We start from the raw sequence: 22,733 nt of genomic DNA on the forward strand, positions 1-22,733 counted from the left end.
GTCTAACCTTGTATTTCTATTAACCTTGGTGCACATGAAGTTTCCCTAATAGGCTGCATATAAAGAATTTTTCCAGGAAAAAAATGACGTTAAATGCGCTCTGATACCAAGAGCTCACGATACATAATGTGACCGTATATTATTTTAAAATGAATTCTAAATAGGTACAGTATGTAGTGATGAACAAGATGTTCAATTTAATAAAAACTAAAAAAAAAACAAAAAACACACAGCAGTAACAGCAAACCACTCTAGAATTATATTAAAATTGCCAATTGTCGTTTTATTGTTTTAATTATTAATTTTTTCATTGGAGACAGATGAGTTTTAAACCTTGTACATAGGGGGATTCTTCATGAGACGATCCACTCCGATGGTGATACATGTGTGAAGTGAGTATCTAAAATGAATCTATAACTAAACAGTAAATAAAAGCCTTCCTCCAAACAAGTTGGAAAGAAGGAACACAAATTCAAGCATAATTTATATACTTTATTTCTTTTAATTTATAATGGAATATGTATATATACCACATTTCAGATCAACTCCAAAAATTAAATAATTACCGAATTCAATTACGGTCTCTTCAGTAGCATATTTTTGTAGGTCACATCAATCTCTGCCTCCTGTAGCCCGGGGCCCTCATTTGTCCTCTTTTCCTTCTGAAAAATGAGACTCATCAAATTCTTGTGTGAAGGATTCAAAGATGGAACTTTTAAGTTTGAAGCCTAATGATAGGGGATTTCTTTATTAATCAAGCCCAATGTATTTTCCGAGAAAGAAACCGCTGGTTCTTTGGGCCTAATAGAATGGAAATAACCTTGTAAAGGCCTTTGCTTCTCAGGAGGAGAGTGCCCCAGTCTATTTTTGGGCATACAAAGGACGACTCCCGAAGGAAACATGATTGTCTAAGCTCAATTCATCCTCCCCAAGGACTTCTTAGTGAATTTTAGAATGAAACATTAGACGGGAATGTGCCAGTAGGTATCATGCGACAGAAGGATCAAAGCCATGCTGTCCTTGCGGGGGTGAGTTGACTGGCCGAGTTGCAAGAACTTTCCTTCCTTCTAAAATGACTCTTGGCATCATAAATGCTCCCTTGAAGGACAAGTAGCAAAGCTGTTCCTAGTTAGTAGCTACTCTTGAAATAATAACAAAATTCCTTCCCCTAGCGGACAAAAAAGTAAATTTTGAGCAAGACATTTTTTAACTATTGATGACGTTGGAATTCGATGCAAAAAATGGTGCTTTAGTTCTGGTTAAGCTGTGAATGATTCCTAATATATATTATTATCGATAGGAAGAATTGACTATCAACTGATTTGGCCCCCTTTTCTGTTTTATTGTGAAAGAAGGGCTGCGATATACAATAAGAAAGAAGCAAATAAATCGTCGGTTGACAACAAATACAAAATACTAGTGAGGTGATCTGAATATAAGTTCGCATTTTGGGGTTATTTGTTTAATAAAAACATTTAATATATTTAAGGATCTAACAAGGAAATTGACATCCGGTAACCTCTGTTTGTGTACATTCATCTCTGATTCCTCTCTAAACAACAACCTGCAACGGATCATATTAGTGATGGGACGATTAATTGGAATCGGACTCGGGAGTCAAGTATTAATATTTTTTTTTAATCAGGATCACCATTGGGAAAATAATGTTTAATTTGCAATTACCATTTGTATTACTATTACTAATGACTAGTATTGAACTATTTATTACTTTTCTAAGTTATTAAAAAATAACACCCCTTCCACAATACAAAAACATTAATTTTCTGTTAAAAACTATCTATTTTTGTAATTTTTCTCCTAAAATTTTTTTTTTCCAAAATAAATTTTTAAAATTTTGTACCTACAAAATTATATTTTTGAGAACAGCTGGGGATTTTTTAAATTTTTTTCTAATTTTTTTTTACAAGTTTGAAATTTTTTTAAATTTTTCTACATAAAAAATAATTTTTGAGAATAACAATGGGTTGTAAATATATGTAGATTTTGAAAAATTTTAAATATCAAATTGTATATTCAATTTTTATCTTTTAAATTAATATTTGAAATTAATTATTGGAATTTTTTTACAAAAATTTTTATTTTTGAAATGTTTTTTCAAAAAAATTGTTAAAACATAGGCCCCTTCTCCCGCTCCAAAAAAAAAAATATATATGTATATAATCATATAGCTGATAGAAAAATGGTATTTTTTAACTGTTATTAAAAATATTACAGAATCGGAATCGGTAATTTTTACTAGGATCGCATCGGAATTGTCATCGGGATTTTTTCCGGAATTGTCCCATCACTACATCATATTAATACATTATATGATATACTGAACATTGAATACATTATCCTAAAAAAACATTAAATCTGTTGCTTCACAGCCATGAAGTCGTTTTATAAAGTCATAGAAAAGGCATAAAAATATTATTTTTTTTATTATTCAAGTCCTTGTGTGCGAATGGTACTTTTACTGCCTACATTTTAACATTCATATTAAAAAATTATAATACATTTCTCCTCCTGACTCGCACTAAAGGAGCGCGGACTTTCAATCAAACGTAAACACAAAAATAAATTTCGACATAGTTAGTTGATTTCTACACTTGGTCTAAGCCTCACGTGCGATTGTTATTGATATGAATAATATTATATTATAAAACTGGTGATTTAAAATGGGATTAAAGCTTTAATAAATACGAATATAACATTATTCAGAATGGAGCTTAAAAAGAAGGAAAGTGTTCTCAAGTCCTTGGCCCTTGGGTGCTCTACGTTTTCAATTTGTACAGGTATGCAAGTAGAAATGTCACTTTCTTTTGAATCCCTCTGAACAAAATAAGCCAAATTGAATCCAAACTACATCATTTATATCCTTCCTAATTTCTATTAGGAAGGCTTATACGGATTAATTCTTATGAAGAATTGCAAATTGCATTTAAAATTCGTAAAAATGCATCGTCACAATTATATATTCAGAAATTTATAGATTTTATTTGGGGAAAAGGGGGCATATGCGGCCAAATGAAGGCTCAATAATCAATTGTTGAATTTAGACGATAATTGATATTCTAGAGTATCTCCATTCGGTGCAGAAATTTGCATACAAGGCCCCTATAACAGACTCAAATATCTGTATAGAAAAAAAAATGGGCATTTATAATTTTCTTAATGAATTTTATTGTTTATTGTTTTTGTGGTCAACCAAAACTTATGTTCTATTTATTTATATATATCGTGTACATTTCAGGGCCTCTCTGGAGTCCTTGTAGCCCTCGTTAGCTGCAGTTTCTTTATTTTGCATTCTCTGTTTGTGAAAAACATTTCTTTTTCTAAATAAAATTAATTTCATTCAAGTTTGATATCATTTTTTGATTCGATTCTTTTGTTACGCATGAAATTTATTATTCAATGTATATCAATCACTGATAATCAAGCACAACGACTAAAGTATTTACTTTTTGAAGTACATTGTATATAATATAATGTTATCCTTAACTACTTGAAATAAATGCATCAATGTGTTGTTAGTCTTCATTTCAAGGTCACCTATAGGTCAAAAATGTCTCACATTAATGACGTTCATATATACATTTATTATAGATAGTATTATGTCAGTCCTAATTTATTCTCCAGTCATAGTACAATACTAAGATACTTGGGACTGGTCTTTCAGACTGACAGTTCTAGAACTGATTAGAAAAGAAGAAATACAGTTGAGTGATGCTGTTTAGGACTCAACTTTAACAGTGTTAGGACTGATATGCAGGACTAAACAGGACGAAACTCCCGTCTTCAGTCCTAAATAAAGATCACCACAACACTAATTATACATATGTTATACATATATTGAGTCTTAAATCTACTCATGCTTTTTCCATTCATATCTGAAAACACACTTGTTGAGACACACATTCGAAAATGTATTTCCATTCATTCCTTTCTTTTAAGCGCACTTTTGTGCAAATGTAGTAGGCTACTACGGGGGAAAAATCCTTTGTGGCGAGATTTAATTTCTGAATTTTGAAATGGTGAAGTCACGTATCAATTTTTCTTTGTGACAACATATGTAATCCCCGACAGCAGAATTCACCTTGTGAATTCATTGCGTAATTAGTTATTGAGTACTAATTCATGATACCTTCTACGCGCCCCCTAGCGTGTACCCAAATAAATCGGCCATATGGTCGTTTCGCCATTGCGTTTTACCTGAGGTCCTTGGGTAAAAGATGTCTTAAGAGTACAGTAAAAAGAAACAATGAACGGCTAAACGAACGCCGTTCAAAGATTTTTCAGGTTAATCCTACAAAAAAAAAAAAAAAAAAAAAAAAAAGCGTTCAGCTCCTCAATAATGAACGGAATGCATGAACAGTGCTCAACACCTTATCCTGAATGTATTCAAAGCTATTTTTGTATTCATTTACCCGACATAATCCAGTTTTTTCTTCATAGGTCTCTTGATCATTTGTGGTCTATTCTTCATTGTTTTTGGAGCCTTGATTTTCGTATTTATAATGGATCTCTCAAACTACGTTATTGAATCCGTAAGTACTATAAAATAATTGTTATAAATGTAATGTATCTCAATTCCCTCTTTATCTTCTGTAACCTTGAAAAAGATTATTAGTAGGACTTCCAGGGAATTTCACTCTTCAAAGCCAAATTGTTTCATTTTTTATAACCCACTTATTTAACCTGACCCCCCCATTGCTCAAGTAAAATTAATTACATCTACGTTAGTAATGTGCAGGTTCGCTTTTTTTTTATAGAGACTTTAAATCCTGTTTCTTTTGAATTATGTAACACGACCCGCAGTAATGTATCTAATTTGACTTCTATAGTTGTTTTTTTTTCTTCAAAAAACATCATATTCAAACATTTCTTACTTTAATTCAATCCATTTAATTGAAATTTATAAGCTTATTTGCATGCTTCATGATTATATTACTTTTTAAATTCTATTTTTAGTGTGACGTAACTTTTTTTTTTAGCTTACAACAATTTATATTCTCAAAAAAATGGGAGAACTCACAACGCTTAAATGTTAGGTTAAATATGACTTTTCATAAAAAAAGGTCCCACATCAAATTCAAGGTTACCCCTTTCTAAAATTGAAAAAATATATGCGACATATAATGTCTGGCATAAAAGTGTAAGAAAGGATAGACTCTAAGATCACTCTCTGTCCATGCCTGAACTTTTTTTTTTAGTTTAGCTTTTAAAGGGTTAAGACCGAATCTAAAAAGAATAGTATTGGACATAGTTTCATTCTAGAGTCCATCCTTTCTCACTCTTTTATGCCGAACATTAAAGGACCACATTATTTTTTTTAAATATGTTTTTAGCAGTAATATGCATCATTTATTGTAAATATAAGTTGGGAGAAAGTTTTAAAAAAATAACTAATTTATTCATATTAATTGAAATGGACGATTATCTGTACCAATTTGTGGATGGATGATAAAAAAATTCCCTCCAAATGGCACAATTACGCGCCAGTCAGTATCAGGCTAAAAAAGTTAAATGCATATGGCATAATTTTTTTATGTCCATAGCTTACCTAGAAGTGGAGTAGTACAAATTAGTGGTGTAAGATCCAGCTGATCTCTACCGCCATTCATTACAATAATGTCAATAATGCAAGACGCAATGTAGACCAGCTTAAAAAAATAATTCAACAAGTTATTTCTCCATACTTTCATTCTATTTCTCGTTTTGAACCGATATTTAGGTCCAAAACACGAATGTAGACCAAATTTAATCTTTTTCAATTAGTAAACCAATTTTTTCGATCTCATTATATAGACAAATTACTTTCGATTTCAATCTACGGACCGATTTTCCCCTACACGTATTTAGGAGCTGTACAAAAATGATTTTTGGCACATATATACATCATATGACGTTATTGTGCGAATGTGTACAATTTTGAAGCAACATTATATGATTAGTATTTCTTTTTTTTTTTTTGGGGGGTGATTTCCTGTTTTATAGAATTTTTAAAATAAAAATACAAAAATTAAAATAATTGTTTATAAAAAATTCAAAAATCTATAAAAAAAAATTAGATTAAACTATATTTCGGAAAAAAAAATTTCAAAAATTTATAGCTATTCTCAAAAAAATCACAAAAGTAAACTGCTATTCACATAAAATTATTTTTTTTTGGAAAAAAAATACGAAAATCCATAACTGTTGACAAAAAATTATATTTTTTAGAACAAAATTTAAAATATTTTTTTTTAAAGTTCCCTTAATTGGTTAGATGGAGATGCACTGATTAAGTATAAGTAAACATTATAGTATTACAATTACTCCATCTAACCCAAGAATCTTGTGTGAAGTCCATATACATACATAAAGTATTATATATTTCTTTCTCTAGGAATCACCTGGGATCGAACGCACATTGAGTTCAAGAAAATAATATCTCCAGAGATATTTTGGAAAAAAAATTCAAATTTTTTTTTCTTCTTTAGGACCGACAAAGACCAAATTTATATTTTGTATCGGTCCAGGCCGAATTAGTTGGGGCAAAAGATCCACGGATTTCCTTGAAGATATATATAATTATCTAAAACCATTTCAAATAAAAATATATTGCTTTATGCAGATTAGTTAATTAATTATACAATGATTGATTAAATACCAAAATAAAATGGTAAAATTCTTCTTTCTTTTTTTTAAAGCAACTTCCGCTATCAAGCACGTCCGATGTGATACAATACTGGATAAAACCACCAATCAAACCATACCTGAAAGTCTACATCTTCAATGTTACAAATCCTGGAGATTACTTAAAGGGACAAAAGCCAAAACTACAGGAAGTGGGACCCTATTTCTATGAGTAAGTGATAGCATTAATTATTCAAAGGGAGAAAGGCCAGGAAAAAACAGAGTATGAAGACTATGCTAATTGTTAAATTACCGTGCAATTAATTAGGACGACATATGTAAGTAGTTATTTTCATTGATTGTATGAATGGTAACATCTTATGGAGAAAGAATTGCAATACACTTTCACTTTCATTAATGAGTATTCAGATCAATTTAGAATGACTCATACTTTTTATTTTACAAAAAAAGTGAAATTTTAATAGCATTTATTATTTACTGTGATCTTCCCTTTATACCACGGGGAAGTGCTCCATGTGTATACAAATATTATGTGTATATTAGTGTTGAGACTCGGTCCGAAACCAATTTTCTCGGGGTTGGTCTTAAGTGGGGTTTTTTTAAAAATGTTTCTCTAATTGGTCAGATCGAGTTGCAATGATTAAGTATAATAAACATTATTGTATTGCATTTACTCAATCTAACCTAAGAATCTTGTGTAAAATCCATGTACATTAAGCATATTTCCTTCTCTAGGAACGACTAAGTTGTGAACCATTTAGCTCTTGAGAATAGTTTTTCCCGAACTTGTCGTCCATTGAGCTACGTCGTTCCACTCAAGACATATTTTTGACCGATTTGAATCAATATTTCAATTCATAATTATTGCAGCCTTCTAATAATAAAAAATGACTTCAGAATTAACGCTTTGGGTGAGTATGAAAGTAGATTGAAGGTCTCATTATGTGGAGGGAGTTGTGAGTTTATCTCTAATGGAGTATGTCGGAGGGGGGCTCGGAGACAATTTGTGGACTGAGGAATGAGGCGGGAGGAAATCACCGGGCTTTACACATTAACGCTTGTTCAATCGTCCGAGACAGGCAAATATAAAGTTTATATGCTGTTTGAAGGGACAAGTGGTCCCAATTCATGCAAATTAAGTTTGTTTCGTTTGAATTTTTTATATGGCCATTTTTTATTATTTTTTTGGAATTGGTAATATGAAAAATGTTCTTTTCCTTAGGAGTTGTCATTATTATGTATTTCCTAAGTAGTGAACTTCTTTCTCTAAATAGATCCAATTATGTACAAAACCTGATTGAATATTCGTGTCTGCTCATAAAAAACGGAGAGTGCCCTTGAGGATTTAATTAAAATGTTGTGGAGTCAATTGTAAGTCCTAATTGGACTACGAGTAGAATTCTGGATCGACATCGAAGTAAGTCTTCCTAATTTCCTTGTTCATTTCATTCTCCTCCTCCTCCCTTGTCACAGCTGATTGTAGCTGATTACCTCAAGAAATTTCTTCAAATTGTCAAGGTTACCTTGTTCGTTTCGTTTTTTAACATTTTCATTATAAAATCGATTCTTCTGTGGACTTTCTAGTTTTCTTCCCTTAATTAGTGCTCTGAACGTTGATTGGTTGAATTTGAATTAGCTCTTAACCAATCAACGTTTAGAACCCTAATCGGAAGAAAGGTTGCGATATATACTAAAGATAACAATGTCTCCGAAGATAAATCAAGTCTTTCATATTGAATAAATGTACATATTATATAATTAATGAACATTTTAAGAGTTTTTGTTTCTGCATAGTTAAAGACAAAGTTTGTTCATGCCCAACATGGGCCTCGGCGGCGATACTTCACAAACATAAGAATATACGGTGTATTTTGATGTCAGCTATAAGAGTGTCTACTTTATTTAACTTAATCATTCTTATGAACGTTGATTAGCTGAATTCGAATTAGTTCTTGCTAAGCGGTAAACACTTTTCAACAATTATTGAATGATATATTATTCCATATTTGGGAAGGATTGACTCAGAATTGGATCCCCCAGTTTGTGGGTTTTTTTTATGTTTCTTTTAGTATGAAAGTTTTCGTGATACAATAAAGATAACGACGTGAAATATGTATATTTCGTTGAATATAAGAAAATTATGGGGATTTTGTAGTTTGTCCGTTTTTTGCAGTTGCCAAACTAAAGAGTTAATTTTCTTTTCCTAAGCTGTTGCCATTATTATAGGAGCAATAATTAATGAAGGTTGAGTGATTGAAATTAATTCATATTTCGATATATTAAAGTATAATCAATTAATTACAAAATAAAACAAACCTCAGCTATCTATCATACGTACAAGTCGAGAAAATGATACATGAACGTGATCAACGAATTTCCATTACCGCACACTAAGCAGTTGGGCGTCTCCAGGACACCATCAGTAAGTCCGAAACGTCGGAGAGGAAGAAGGGATCTATCAAAAGGATCAAACTGGACCTGGAGAAGTTAAAAAAAAATAGCCCAGACCAATCCCCTCAAGTCCAAGTGTAAGAGATCTCAGGGTTTTACACCAGACTATGCAGAGAGCTATCAAACGTCTTATTAGGGTGAAGAAGCACCTTTTGACACCAGCAATGAAAGAAAACCATCTCCTCTGTTGCAAGACTCTTTTGAGTATTTTTGAACACTTTTTTGACACTTTCGTCCCCTCGTACAGCCCTGATGCCAACCTTCTCGACTACACCTTTTTCAGTGCATGTCGAGGGGAAGTCTTTCAGTGTCTGTCATCCAAGCACCGAAGCCCTCAAAGCCACTGTCAGCCATTACTGGGGCGCAATTACAGGGGATTACAATTGCAGTGGGTGTCAGGCCTTCTGCCACCGCCTAAAAACCATCATTGCCACTGAGGCCGGCTACATTAAGGATTAAGAGAGATCAGACACAGATCTATTTATAGTATTAATTTTGTTGAAATTCTATTCTTAAATAATAAATTATATCTTGTTGAATTTTAAAATTCAAAGTGGTTAGATTTTGATGGGCCACTTGGACCAGTGTATAATTTGTTGTCAGCTATCATTATTTCTACTTATTTTTCCCTCATCAGTGGTCTGAATCTTGATTGCCTGAAATATTTGAATGAGCTCTTGTTAAGCTGTGAACAATATTAAAAAAAAATTCATTGTTAAATAATATTTTCATAGCTAGGAATAATTCAACAACTTCTGATTGATTTTGGGGGGGGGTTTCTGTTTCTTTTTTGTGTAAAGGTTGCAATACACAATAAAAGTACAACGTTCTATGGGATTTAAGACGGAACCAAAAGGGGCGTTAAAACTATGAACGGCTATACATCCGTATTAAAATTATAGGACTATTGTTGGACAATTGTCTATTAAAGTGACTCGAACAAGGCATCCAAATCAATTAATTTTTTTTAGAAAATATATTATATCAACTTTTTCTTGTCTTTAGATTATAATGAAACAATACAATTCCATTTCCTGAGGTAAATTCACTAACTAAGGGATATCATATCATGTTTGATACGGTGGATCCCTTCCTTCTTTTCATGATGTTTGTAGCCTTCGAATCTCTGGTAGATTCTTATTTTATTACAAAGATTTTCTACGAAAAATGTCTACCCTCAATCTTACTCTGAGCCCAAGGAGGTCTTAGAATTATAACTTTACAACAAATATTCAGGGCTACGTTGCGTCTTTTATGACACACACAAATGTTCAATCAGCTTTTGAATATAACTGAATCTATTTAGGAAAGGAAGTTCACTACTCAGGAATTAAATAATTATGACAGCTCCTAAGGAAAAGATAATTCTTTCTTCAGATTACCAGTTCCAAAAAAACGGGCCAGCTAAAAATATCAATGGATTAACATCACTGATTATTTGTGTGTAGTCTGCAAGATATTTGTGCTCCTATGAGGTTTTTCTCCCTATTCTGAAAATTCCAGCGTATTACAGAGCAATAAACTATAGTTAATATAGAGATCTCTGTGTACAGATATGTCATCTAGTAAATTTGTAAACATATACTTTTCTTTTTGATTTACACTCACGAAGATTGAGACAATTTTCTCATCCATAGTTATTTGTGTCATTTTTGTTGAATTCAGAGTAGAATTGAGGATAGATATCGAAGTTATTACAGCATATCAGCTAACCTGCTCTTTCTCCATACATTCTTGATTGTATCATAGTGGCCATGAGATTTTTCAGTTTCCTTCATTTTCACATACCGGTAGGTCATATTCATTACAACTCTACAAGTGTTTCTCGAATGATGGCATGTGGAGAGGTTCTAAGATGTTACGCCCCAGGCAGTTTCGCCTTCATACATATTATTAACGCATAAATGTATCTTCCACATATAATTTAAAGTTTAAAATGAGTCTCATCCCACTTGAAGTCATTTGTAATGCCTTTTTGCATTCAATTAGTGTAAAATAAGTGCATATAATTCAATTTTAGAATAGAAAAAGTCAAACATGAATGTTGGACTATTTTATAATGAGTTCGAACCGACTTTTTTATACACTGTAGTACTTATGAGAGGAAGAAACTATATAAACAAATAATATCATAGGACGAAGTCTTATCATATCGCCAAGAAGCTTCGAGAAGGACCCCTACCAATAAGGAGCACAACAGATCTGGCATATCAGGAGTCACATCATGAACTTCTTAGTGAACCATCAGATCGCCATAAGGGAATCTTCCCGCAGCTAAAGTACAACGGTAAAAAAAAAAAGGGTTCGAATTCATTATAATAAGAAACAACATTTATTTCATATAAATTACTTTCAAAATGCCATAATTTCATAATTAATTACAAAGGACTTCAATTAAAGGAAGACCTTAAATTATATGTAACATTAAATGATATGAGGACGTAATTTCCGGTCACCATGTGGGGGTAGGGAATAGGTGAGATTGACATAAATATATATTATTTACTACCTACAAAAAATGTCGTTGTGTATAGAATATGTGACTAAAAGCATATTTCGAAGAGTCTAGTGAATGATAAAAGATTGAGAGCCACTGGTCTATAATTTAGAACTTATTTTACGCAAGAAACCAAATAAAAATATAATAATTTATTCACTATTCCCATTATCATGCAATTCATGCTAAAAAATGATATAAAATTCAATGCATTCATTGGAACTTTATTGAAAAATAGATATGGAAATTATATGCAATAAATCTTAACTTAAAGAGTAAACCATGCAAGAGTGACGAAACTCGTTTTGCATGATGAACATCTCTTCTTATCAATTTACATCAATGCTAAACTTTACATAATATGTAGATTCATTTTCGGTACTAAACACACACAAATAAAAAAAAGAAAGATTATTTATGATAAGTAATTTAAAATGGCAAAATATGCTGGCACATTTCAAAAATTGCAATGTTTACATACTATGTATACACTAGTGTTGGGGTGCAGTCCAATATTGTTACAACTTTTGTTGGACTGAGACAAAGCTATCCCGTCGTTATCTCTAATGTATCTCGCATCCAAAAAGAAACAGAAAAAAAACCCAAAATCATCTGGTAGTTAGCCAAATAAGTCAATCATACCAACTGCTATATATTACTTAAGTCTCCCAAGCCTATGTATATAGTGTTAAGACTCGGTCCAGCTCCTAATTTTTTTTTTCTGTTTGGTCTAAAGTGATTTTTTCTATAACAATTTTTCGGTCCAGACCGTGAACCCATTTTTTTCGGTCTCACTTTATGGAACGATTTTATTAATCGATTTCAATTTATAAACCGATTTTTTTCGGTCTCATATATTATGAAGGACTAATTTTTTGTTTCGAGATCAACTGTCATTCATTTTGTTCTGTTTTTTTAATCTCAAAAGTAGACGATACTTTCCAGAACAAATATTGAATACATATAAGAGACGGCGGAGTGACAGTTGGTATGACTTACTTATTTGGCTAACTACCAGATGATTTCTGGCCTTTTTTCTGTTTCTTTTTTGATCAAATGTTTCGTCATACATTAAAAGTAACGACGGTGTATAACTATAAGAGCATTGTGGGAAGTTCAGATAAATTGGTAGCCTTCTTTTGTACTCCATTACATTCAGATCAACAACTGATTATAAAGTATTAATCAATATTAAAAAGTATCAACCAAAATGTATACTTTTATCTATAGAATTTCTTATTTATGTATGTTGCCGCTCCTTTCATTCAGCTGACGCGTTGCTCATCTAGTTCATTATATATTTTCTTTGATTTTATCTCTATGCCTCAAGCTATCGTTTCGCCAATTTATTTTAAAGCTTTAACAAAGTATGCATTTATGTTTGAAATGACGTCACGCATGTTAAAGAACTGCAGTGTACCTGACTGGAGGTTGCTATCACCTTTAGCTAGCTTATAATGGCTAGATGCAACATGGATTTATGACATAGATATTTATAGCTATATAAAGCTAACAGTCTCATTTCGCCATTTTGTTTAGAAGTTTTAGATTTAACTAATCTGCCCTTTACATAACTTGGTCTGGATCGGTCACATAGAAAAATTTGATCTAAAATAAAATAAAAAATGGCCTATATCCGATCCCACGTCATTATTTTTTTTTTTTTTTTTTTTTAGAAAATAAATTAAAAATGACATTTTTAATTTAGACAAGGAAAATAATATATGTACGATCTTTGGTCCAGATCGGTTTAAACAAAATCATTTAAGACCGAACTGAAACTGACTGCGTCTCAACACTAATATTCACAAAATGTTTCCTTTTGGAAAAAAAAAATACACAAACATAATTTATATATTTATCCAAACAAAAAGATACAATTTTTGTATGTTATTTATGTCTTGTACAAGTTGTAACTTGTATATGTTAATTGTACAAGTTGTAACTTGTATGAGAAAATTGTACAAGTTGCAATCCAAAAATGATTTGAAGTGTTTTAAATGAAGAATTTATTGCCTACCTGGGATGAGAATAATTCAACTATTAAATATTCCATGGACGGTAAAAAACTGCGATTCGGGAGGCACATACCCCAGGCTCCGGTTTTGATTGGAGCCTCGCGTTGCAAATAATTTTTGACTATATCGACAAAAATAAATTAAATAAGACCATAAAAATAGAGAAAAGATTCACCTTTTCTTAAATGGGTTTAAAAATATAATCAAACCTGTATTTAGCGGTTAGATAAAGGAAACTGACAAATCGGCCGCTTAATGCAGGCTTCTTCTTAAACAATATTTGCTTTTTTGAAAAAAAAACTAAATTTGAAAACTGGATATGCCCGCTTAGTGCGATGGCACGCTTAAAACAAGTGGACGTTAGATCTGGTTTGACTTAAGTTCTTTTAGAAAAAAGTCAACAAATGAAATATTGACATAAATGTATTAAAAATGTCATTCTAAAAGCAAATGGAAGATTTTCTATCTTTTTGCTACTAAAAAAAAGGTCATTTGAAAAAATAGAAAAGGGCCTATGATTTCATTTTCTAATAAAGTTTAAATTTTAACAAATAAGAGAAAAAAAAGACTCGTCTATTATTCTTTATCTCTACTCAATCTAAAATTATGTAATTTTTTCCAATTTTGATGAAAAAATATTAATTGATGAGTAAATGTTATGTGGTGCTCAATTCAGTGCCAATACCACCAGTTATATTACTCATAAATGTACAGGGGCGTCCCCAGGATTATATTTTGAAACTAAAAAATTTTGTAATTTTTTTCCCAAAATTTACAGCTATCCATAAAAATAAACATTTTGTAAAATAAATTCAAAATTCCATAGCTATTTGCAAGAAATACATTTTTTTGTGGAAAAAAAAAATCCAAAAATTCCCAACTGTTCACAAAGTATTAAATTTTTCGGGGAGAAAAATTCAAAAATCTACCTCTTTTCACAAAATTTTGGAAAAATTTCAAAAATCCATAGTTATTCACAGAAAATTAAACTTTTTGAAAAAAAAAACAAAAAAAATAATCAATTTTATAGTAAAAACAAAAAATGCCTTAATTTTTGGGGGTGGGGGAGTTTCAGCCCCTCCAGCCCACCTCCTGCGGACACCTCTGATTTATATTAATAAAGCAAAGTTTGTGTCCCAAGGACTCATTTTTGAGTGAGCGGTTAATATTTTAGAACTACACGACTACTTGATCTAAAAAATAACAATGTAGCAACGAGGGGGTGTAGTTTAGCTCAGCGCAACATACAAAAAAGAATATATAAAATCTATATTATTAAATAAAAGTTTGTTCGTCTGTTTGTCGACGCTTAATAATTCAGAGCAATACCGGGTACTCCCTCTAAAGCATAATAAATATATAGTTTTAATAGATAAAAATAAAAGAGTAGCATCAATTAATAGTTGGTAATTAAAATAACACATTTCCTAATTGAATAAGTATTATGAGACTTATAAATTGTAACTTGTACAATCTGCTGATACAAGTTGCAATTGAACAAAATCTCATCCTTACTAAATGTACCTAGTGTTTCATTAAAATCTGAACTCTTTGACATTTAAACTTCAACAAGGTATAATTTAATTTATTAATTAACTATATATTAACCAACAAAGACTTAGACTTGTAACTCGCCAATAGATCCTCAGTGTTACTTTTCCCATTCATGAGCACATGGATTTTATAATTAGACATTCCCTTCTCAAGTATGAAAGAACAATGAGAGCAGCTTAGGCAAATAAAAATCCTGTTGAAGTTGCAACTATAAAAAGACTCGCGCTAGTCTGAAGTTATATTTTTTACAACTATAGCAATTAAAATAGTCACCATGATTGGAAACTATTTTTTTTCCCCCTTTGATTGAGATGTTGTGTTTCTGATTGATTTTACCCCAAAAAATATTAAAATAACCTCTATAACTTAAAATTTCTGGTATTGTGGCCTACAGAGTGTTTTTTGAAAATATTGTATACCAAGATCTACATAATTTAGTATTATTTTTTCGTCTAGAGGGAAATAAACAGAATAAAAAAGCATTAAATTTAGTTTGTAGGTATATTTTTCCAGATTCAAAGTATTATATTTATATTTGCATCCTCTTCTGAAATGAAGAAAATGCCATCTTTTAGGGTTTCTACGCGGGTGTCCAGATAAATCGATTTCAATTGCTTATATCTCGGCTTTTGTAGGTGGGATTTTAAAAAATCATTTAATTCCGAATAGCCACGAATGTTGTTAGCAAACAAAAAAAGTTGGACAAAAATCAGTCGACAGTTACAGATGGAGCAGACCAGAAGATATATGGAAATTGCTTGGCGCGGGATTTACTCCGTTTGTGATTTTCTGGTCTTGCAAAGACCAGGAACGTGAGCAAGATAATTATCAAGAGAGCCATCAGTGTCAACCTGGGATATCTCTCTAGGGTCAAACATCTACTTTGTGAGTACAACAAGGTCATCAGGGTGATCAGAGCAACAAAATCATCAACTGAAGGATTCTTGATATTTTTTTAGACGATAAAATTTTCACGGTTGAACATTCATCCAACCGCAGAAACGACAGAGGGATCTGTTCAGCTCTTTCTAAAGTCCACGCCACTATGAAGACGAAGAAGCCAGTCGGAACCATGATTCTGGGTGTCATCTCCAGTGAGGGGGACATAATAATCTTCAAGAATGGCAAAAAAATGAAGGAGGAAGTGTACCTGAAGGTGCTTGAAGAAGTGGTCATTCCATGGGTGGCTGGATAGATGAGTAGCTCAAGGAAGAAATTACACCTTCCAATAAGATAGTGCATCGGCCCACAAGGCTAAAAAAGTACAAGGTCTTGGCCACAACATGTCCTCACTTTTGGAGCCTGGATTTTTGGCCTGCAAACAGTCTGGGCATGAACCCATGCGATTTCTATCTCTGGGGGAGTGTCGACATGAGGCATATACCAATTATAATTCGTCTGTGGAGGCCCTGAAGACGTCCATTATCCGTACAATGCCATAGCTGGATCCGCACGAGGTGGCCCCATCCTGCTAAAGCTTCCGGCGCCGTGTGGCCAAGGATTTCAAGAAAGGTGAATCTCATCATAAATAATTGAATGTCATTAAATTTAGCTTTCAAATAAAATAAAAATATGGTTTTATAAAGGTTATTTTCATGTTTCTCGAAGTAGAATCAATCAGAAATACACTATCTCAATCCAATCGCAAAAATTTGCTGACTAGTTTTCTTTAATGAAAATTCAGTGTAGAATAGACATGTTAAAAAAATAAGAAAATGAACATTTAACCCTAACAATTTGAAGAATGTTTCGGAGGAGAGAAAGAATAATGTTATTGACGTTTCATTAAGATCAGCTACAATCAGCTGTGGCAAGAGAGGAAGGAGAAAATGATATACACAAGGACATTTGCTAAAATTACTGCGATGACGATCACCAATTCTAGTCTGAGTCCAACAAGGACTTACAAATATATCTCCGCAACAAATCCTCAGGGTCTCAGGTCCTCTATCTTTTATGCACACACACGAACGTTAAAACATATTTTGAATATTGTTGAATCCATTTGGGATAGGATGTTGATTACTCAGGAATTATATAATAATGCCAACTGCTAAGGAAAAGAAAATTACAAATTAACGGGCCAGCCTAAAAACACACCGGATTGACATCTTTTTGTATGAGCATTGTTTACTTATATTAGTTTGTAAACAAAGTGACAGAGCTGCAAAATAATACAACTCTCCGAATTATAATATCATTTAATATACAATGTAACTCACATAGAGAACTTCTTAAAAAAAATAACTTACTTATGCCATTTTCTTAAACATTCTGTGACAGACCTAGTCTCAACAATATTGCATGATTGATTAGTCATAATGAAGGAGTAAGTTATTAACTAGAAAACTTACTACTTATTTTTTTCTACTAATAGTGATTAGCTAAAGACGATATTAATATTTCCCAACCACGACAGTAGGCAGCAAATATAGGGGCGTTTAATATATATAATAGCTAATAGTGAAATACCGACCTGAAGTTCACTTCCTACAAACACTCCCAAGTGGCACATCTTGACATCGAAGATGAAGGAAGTCCGGTTGAGCAGGAGCCACAAATTAGGGAATTTCATCAAGGATAAGCGTCGTCCTGTAACTTTCTTCAGCGACGAGAAGAAGTAAACTATAAACATGGAATACAGCAGCCAAAACGACTGCTTCTTAACTGACAAGAAGGAGAAGAATGGGTCGGCGCTGACAAGTACGGCAGGGTGGTGAGGACAAAGTCATCCCATAGATGAAGCCAAAGATGCGGGCAACGAGTGCACGTTCCAGCTGGGCTTAGCCCCTTCTCACAAGGCCAAAAAGACCCTCGACTTGCTCAAGTAGGAAAACATCGACTTATGGTGCCTACAGACTTGGCCCTCTAACTCTCCCAATTTGAACTCTATGGACTATTTCTGTTCGGAGGAGTTAGAAAGGCAAGTCTGTTGGAGGCCTTACAACAGTTTGGCCGATCTCAAGAAATCGATCGTGTAGAACTGGGCCAAGGTAAATCCTGCAAACGTCGTCTCGGCCTGCTCCTCCTTCTGGACCCTCCTTGACAAGGTCATCGCCACCAACGGCGGACACATCGAAGAATCCTTTCCTCTATCGATAAATGAACAACTTTTGTACAAAAAAAAATTCTGTAAAATTAAAATTTCCACAGTTATATCCCATTAAAAAATGTCCCAATTTACCTGCACATCCATGTATATTGAATTATTTATCTCCATATGATTCCAACCTATTGAAGTCCCATTACTTGGGGGATCCAGATAATTTGATCCAAGATTAAAAAAATATGTAGATACAATTCCACCTCTTGGTTCTCTTGGTGTTTGGGAGAGGCGAGAAAAAGTTATTATACTGCAAGTCCAAGTTGAATCTCAAGTTTTTGCTCATAAGTTCAACTCCTACTGAATATTTTTATCGAGTTTTGTTCAAGTCTCGGAGAATAAAAGATACCTTAGAAAGTACTTATACATTTAAAAAATTAAAATTACTTTCTAGTACAAATCAATTATCGAGTCATTGATTGTGTAATCTAGTCGAGTTACAAGTCTTCAAATATGGAATCGAGTACATGTCGAGTGAAGAGAACACCTTAGCTTTCATAACGTTTCATTAGACCAGCTACAATCAGCTGTGACAATGGAGGAGAGGTAGAAGGAAATAAAAAAGGACATTGGCAAGAATTACTCCGATGTCGATCATCAATTCTACTCTGAGTCCATCAATCACTTACAATTATAACTCCCCAGCAAATCCTTCTTTTATGAACAAATACGAATGTTCAATCAGGTTTTGAATATAATTGAATTACGTAGAAAAGTAAGTTCGCCACTCAGTAGTTTATATAACTTTGGCAACAGTTTAGGAATAGAAAATTCATTGTTCAGATTACCTATTCCAAAAAACGATCAAGCTAAAAAATACACAGGATTTTCATCATTATACATACTACCTCGTTTGTCCTTCAAGATGTTCTGGAAGCGCTTCACAAAATTGGCAAGCAAATGTAACGAACTGTAGATTCAGGTACTTCACTCTTGCATACCGTTATTGTCGTAGCTTTCATAGCCTCGAATGAACAGTCCCTGTCTTCTAAACTTGATAAATAAAGTGTACACTTGATTGGAACTCAAGGAGTTGTTTTGCAATTCCGAGCTTTGTCTTATCTTAACTGTAGAGAAAAATAATCCTCTCCCGAATTACCATGATTAAACTGTTAATGCTAGAATGATCAGGTGTTAGAAGAGTATAATAACTTTTTTAAACAATTCATGGGATTAACTTTATAAATATATGTCAAAATTATCTACACCACCCTGCACATTCTATCTTAATTAACAAATTATTTTTCTTAATTAAATGTATATGCTTATATTTTTTTAATGGCTTGCAGAGAAACATGGGAGAAAGTGAATACTAAATGGACCAAAAATGATACTCAAGTAGAATTTGAACAAAAGAAGATTTATCATTTTATAGAAAATTTATCTGCTGGCTCAGATACAGATCAAGTTATAATTCCAAACATACCCATGATTGCTGCCATGGCAAAATTGAAAAATTCTTCATCCCTCATTAAAATAGCACTATTATCCATTCTTCAAGTATTTAACCAAAAACCTTTTGTAAAACTCTCAGTCAAAAAAATACTTTGGGGGTATCACAATCCTCTGATCAAGCTAGGTAACGATATTTTACCTAGGGATGAAAGATTTCCTTTTGATAAATTTGGAATCCTCATCGGAGTAAGTTCAATTGACTTCATTTTATATTACAATTATAATTAACAAATATGATCTTATTTTTACAGAAAAACGGGTCCACATCAGGAAAATTTAAAATCCACTCTGGAGTAGATAATCTTTCGAACCTCGGGGAAATTATGAGCTTTCGAGGGAAAGATAAGCTTGATGTTTGGAGTGGAGATCAATGTAATGATATAAGAGGTACCGATGGCACAATATTTCCACCAGGTTTTGCGAAAAACAAAACCCTCTATGTATTTAGTCCAGATTTATGTCAATCCCTTCCACTTGTATTTGAAAAAGAGATAATAACCAATGACATTCCTGGATATAGGTATGTTTACATATCATAATTAAATAATACATGGCATCAATTAATTATAAACAAATTTATGTTATTTTTAATCTTAGATACATCCCACCTTCTAATGTATTCTCTGGTCCGGCAAAAAACCCTCGTAACAAATGTTTTTGTGACGAAAAGAATAAATGTATGGCACAGGATGGATTAATGAATATATCCCCCTGCCAATACAATTCTCCAATAATAATATCATGGCCCCACTTTTATCAGGCAAATCCAAATCTATTAAACGAAGTGGAGGGTCTAAATCCGGATCCCGAAAAACATCAGTTCTACATAGACATTCAACCGGTAAGGGTCATTGAAGGGAAAAAAAACTTTTACAATATTGCTAGATATAAATTAACTAATATTATACCTTTCAGAAACTCGGAAGTGGCTTGCGCGCCGCCGTCAGAAGTCAAATAAATATTGCAGTCACTCCAATGGAAGGTGTGGGAGACTCCTCTAAACTACGAAAAGGTGTATTTCCTCTAATTTGGGTCGACGAGGGACTGGACGAAATCAAAAATGAAGAGGTTCTCAACCTCTTAAACATGGCTGTGAATTTACCGACCGGAATTAAAAAATTCGGGGCGCCTACAACCATCTTCATTGGAGTACTTTTGATCATAATTTCCTTACTCATGCTCTTTCATAGAAGACATAATAATCGTGTCGCACAATTTCCCTCCGTAAATAAAAGCACAGATAGTTTATAAAACAGGTTATTTTAATATATAGAATAAAACATAAATTGAACAAATTAAAATTGAGACTATAAAATTTAATCAGTTATGCAAGCAATCCTAGACCAATAGTATCCAGGCATAGATTTCGAGGGTTTTGCATCAGGACAAAGTTGAAGAGGATCGCCTCTGGAAGAATCCACATAGCACCACACTTTCAGATCTGGCTTTGTTGAACCAACGTTACAGTTACCACGACCATCCTCCGAATAAGTAGCTGGATACGCACAGGTACAGCCCTTCCATCTGGACACATCACATGAGTCACCACAAGTTGGATAGTTTTCTAACAATTCGGCTATGTAATCCAAATGATCAAGCCCCACGACGGGGTCTAACGAAGGAGAAGACCCACGGAAAGTGGTATCCATAGGAGGACTATTGAGAAAAGTAGGACTAGGAGGTTCTATGAGATAATCGTTATTGGAATTTGAGAGAGAGAGGGGTTCCATAAATCTATCTTTAGGATTTGCAGCAATGGGACTATGGCCATAGACAGCTCCTCTCTCCGAGGGTAAAGTCCTGTCTGTAGAAGATATTACTGAGGCTTCATCATCCATCTCCACTTCATAAGACGAAATCCCGTCCTCTCCTCTCACGACGATGACAAAGAGACAGAGGGGCAACAAATACTTCCATAAAGCTAACCGACCCATTCTCGAACAGTTCAATTTATCTACTGAGGCTCTAAGTTTTAATAGATCATTTCTAAGAAAAACTTTGCATAGGTACTCTTGATGTTAATCTTGTAAATAACTCTACATCGTAACCTGTAATAATAGCTTTGCAGAGTGCAGACTCCAGTTGTGATAGATAAAATAATATGTACAATGATAGCGTTGATACAATTATTATTTGAAATCATTTCTAAAGAAGTAAATGCATATACATATATATTATATAATTAATTAATTATAACGTATCTTTTTATTTTAAAAGAAATATTTACATAATTAATAAGTATTATAACTATCTAATGAGCTCTTTATATATACTCAACGAATTTTTTTTCATGACTTCCAACGACATCGTTTTTCAAAATCAATTACAAAATTGAGAAGCTCCTTAATTATACATCATAGCAAATGGACTATTATGTGCATACATTTTAAACAAAATGTAATTGGGAAAAATGGGATTAGTAATTAAATATATTTTTTCCTCGAGCTGTAAAATCACTCAGATCTCTCTTTGTTTACTACAATTTTGCCATGGATAATATGAGTCGGAAGATTGGATTACTTATATAGTCACTCGGAAAAAAGCACATTTGATATTTGAGTCAGAAAAAGTGTCTATTACCACAATAATAATTGAAATTGACTTTTTAAATAGCCATGCAGAAGAAAATACATTAATCCGAGAAATATACAAGTCAAGACTAAATTATATAAGTATATCATCAAAACTGATATAATTTCTTTTAGAAACTAACAATTATTGGCTCTGTTCTTGCAGTTTTTCTCATGTTCTTCTCGGTTTACCTTAAAATGATTGTGGTAAAAAGGTCGGGGACAAAATCGTTGAAGTAGAATCTTATCATGGTAAAATTGTGATGCATATTATAATTGTGACACAAAATTGTCGTGACTAATAATATCATCGTGAGGAAACATGCCATGAAAGACCCCATTTCATATCCCATGTGCAGGTAAACTACTAGGCTCGGAGGTAGGTCAAATTCTACTATCACATGAAGGACTCCTTTTAATATCTCAAAATACGCACCGGCCCA

General features: G+C 32.8%; 2 protein-coding genes across 2 annotated transcripts; one reads left to right on the forward strand and one right to left on the reverse strand.

Annotated features, from left to right (window-relative positions):
* The first annotated feature begins 2,451 nt into the window (after nt 1–2,451).
* LOC121119597 (scavenger receptor class B member 1) lies at nt 2,452–21,021 on the forward strand. Its single transcript, XM_040714302.2, has 7 exons — nt 2,452–2,798; nt 4,459–4,550; nt 6,696–6,853; nt 19,555–19,906; nt 19,972–20,240; nt 20,318–20,561; nt 20,636–21,021. The coding sequence occupies exons 1-7, from the start codon at nt 2,726–2,728 to the stop codon at nt 20,969–20,971; spliced, it is 1,524 nt and encodes a 507-aa protein (XP_040570236.1). The 5' UTR covers nt 2,452–2,725; the 3' UTR covers nt 20,972–21,021.
* On the reverse strand, nt 20,965–21,687 carry LOC121119598 (uncharacterized). Its single transcript, XM_040714303.2, has one exon. The coding sequence runs from the start codon at nt 21,652–21,654 to the stop codon at nt 21,037–21,039; it is 618 nt and encodes a 205-aa protein (XP_040570237.1). The 5' UTR covers nt 21,655–21,687; the 3' UTR covers nt 20,965–21,036.
* Nucleotides 21,688–22,733: the final 1,046 nt, after the last annotated feature.

This window comes from Lepeophtheirus salmonis, chromosome 6, assembly GCF_016086655.4.
Source record: "Lepeophtheirus salmonis chromosome 6, UVic_Lsal_1.4, whole genome shotgun sequence".
Lineage (NCBI taxonomy): Eukaryota > Metazoa > Arthropoda > Copepoda > Siphonostomatoida > Caligidae > Lepeophtheirus > Lepeophtheirus salmonis.

Bases quoted from the DNA above. Each gene is read 5' to 3' on its own strand.
- LOC121119597 (XM_040714302.2), top strand. From the start codon at position 2,726: ATGGAGCTTAAAAAGAAGGAAAGTGTTCTCAAGTCCTTGGCCCTTGGG. The intron at 4,551-6,695 runs GTAAGTACTATA...TTTTTTTTAAAG, and splicing joins CAAACTACGTTATTGAATCC to CAACTTCCGCTATCAAGCAC. The intron at 20,562-20,635 runs GTAAGGGTCATT...TATACCTTTCAG, and splicing joins TCTACATAGACATTCAACCG to AAACTCGGAAGTGGCTTGCG.
- LOC121119598 (XM_040714303.2), bottom strand. From the start codon at position 21,654: ATGGGTCGGTTAGCTTTATGGAAGTATTTGTTGCCCCTCTGTCTCTTT.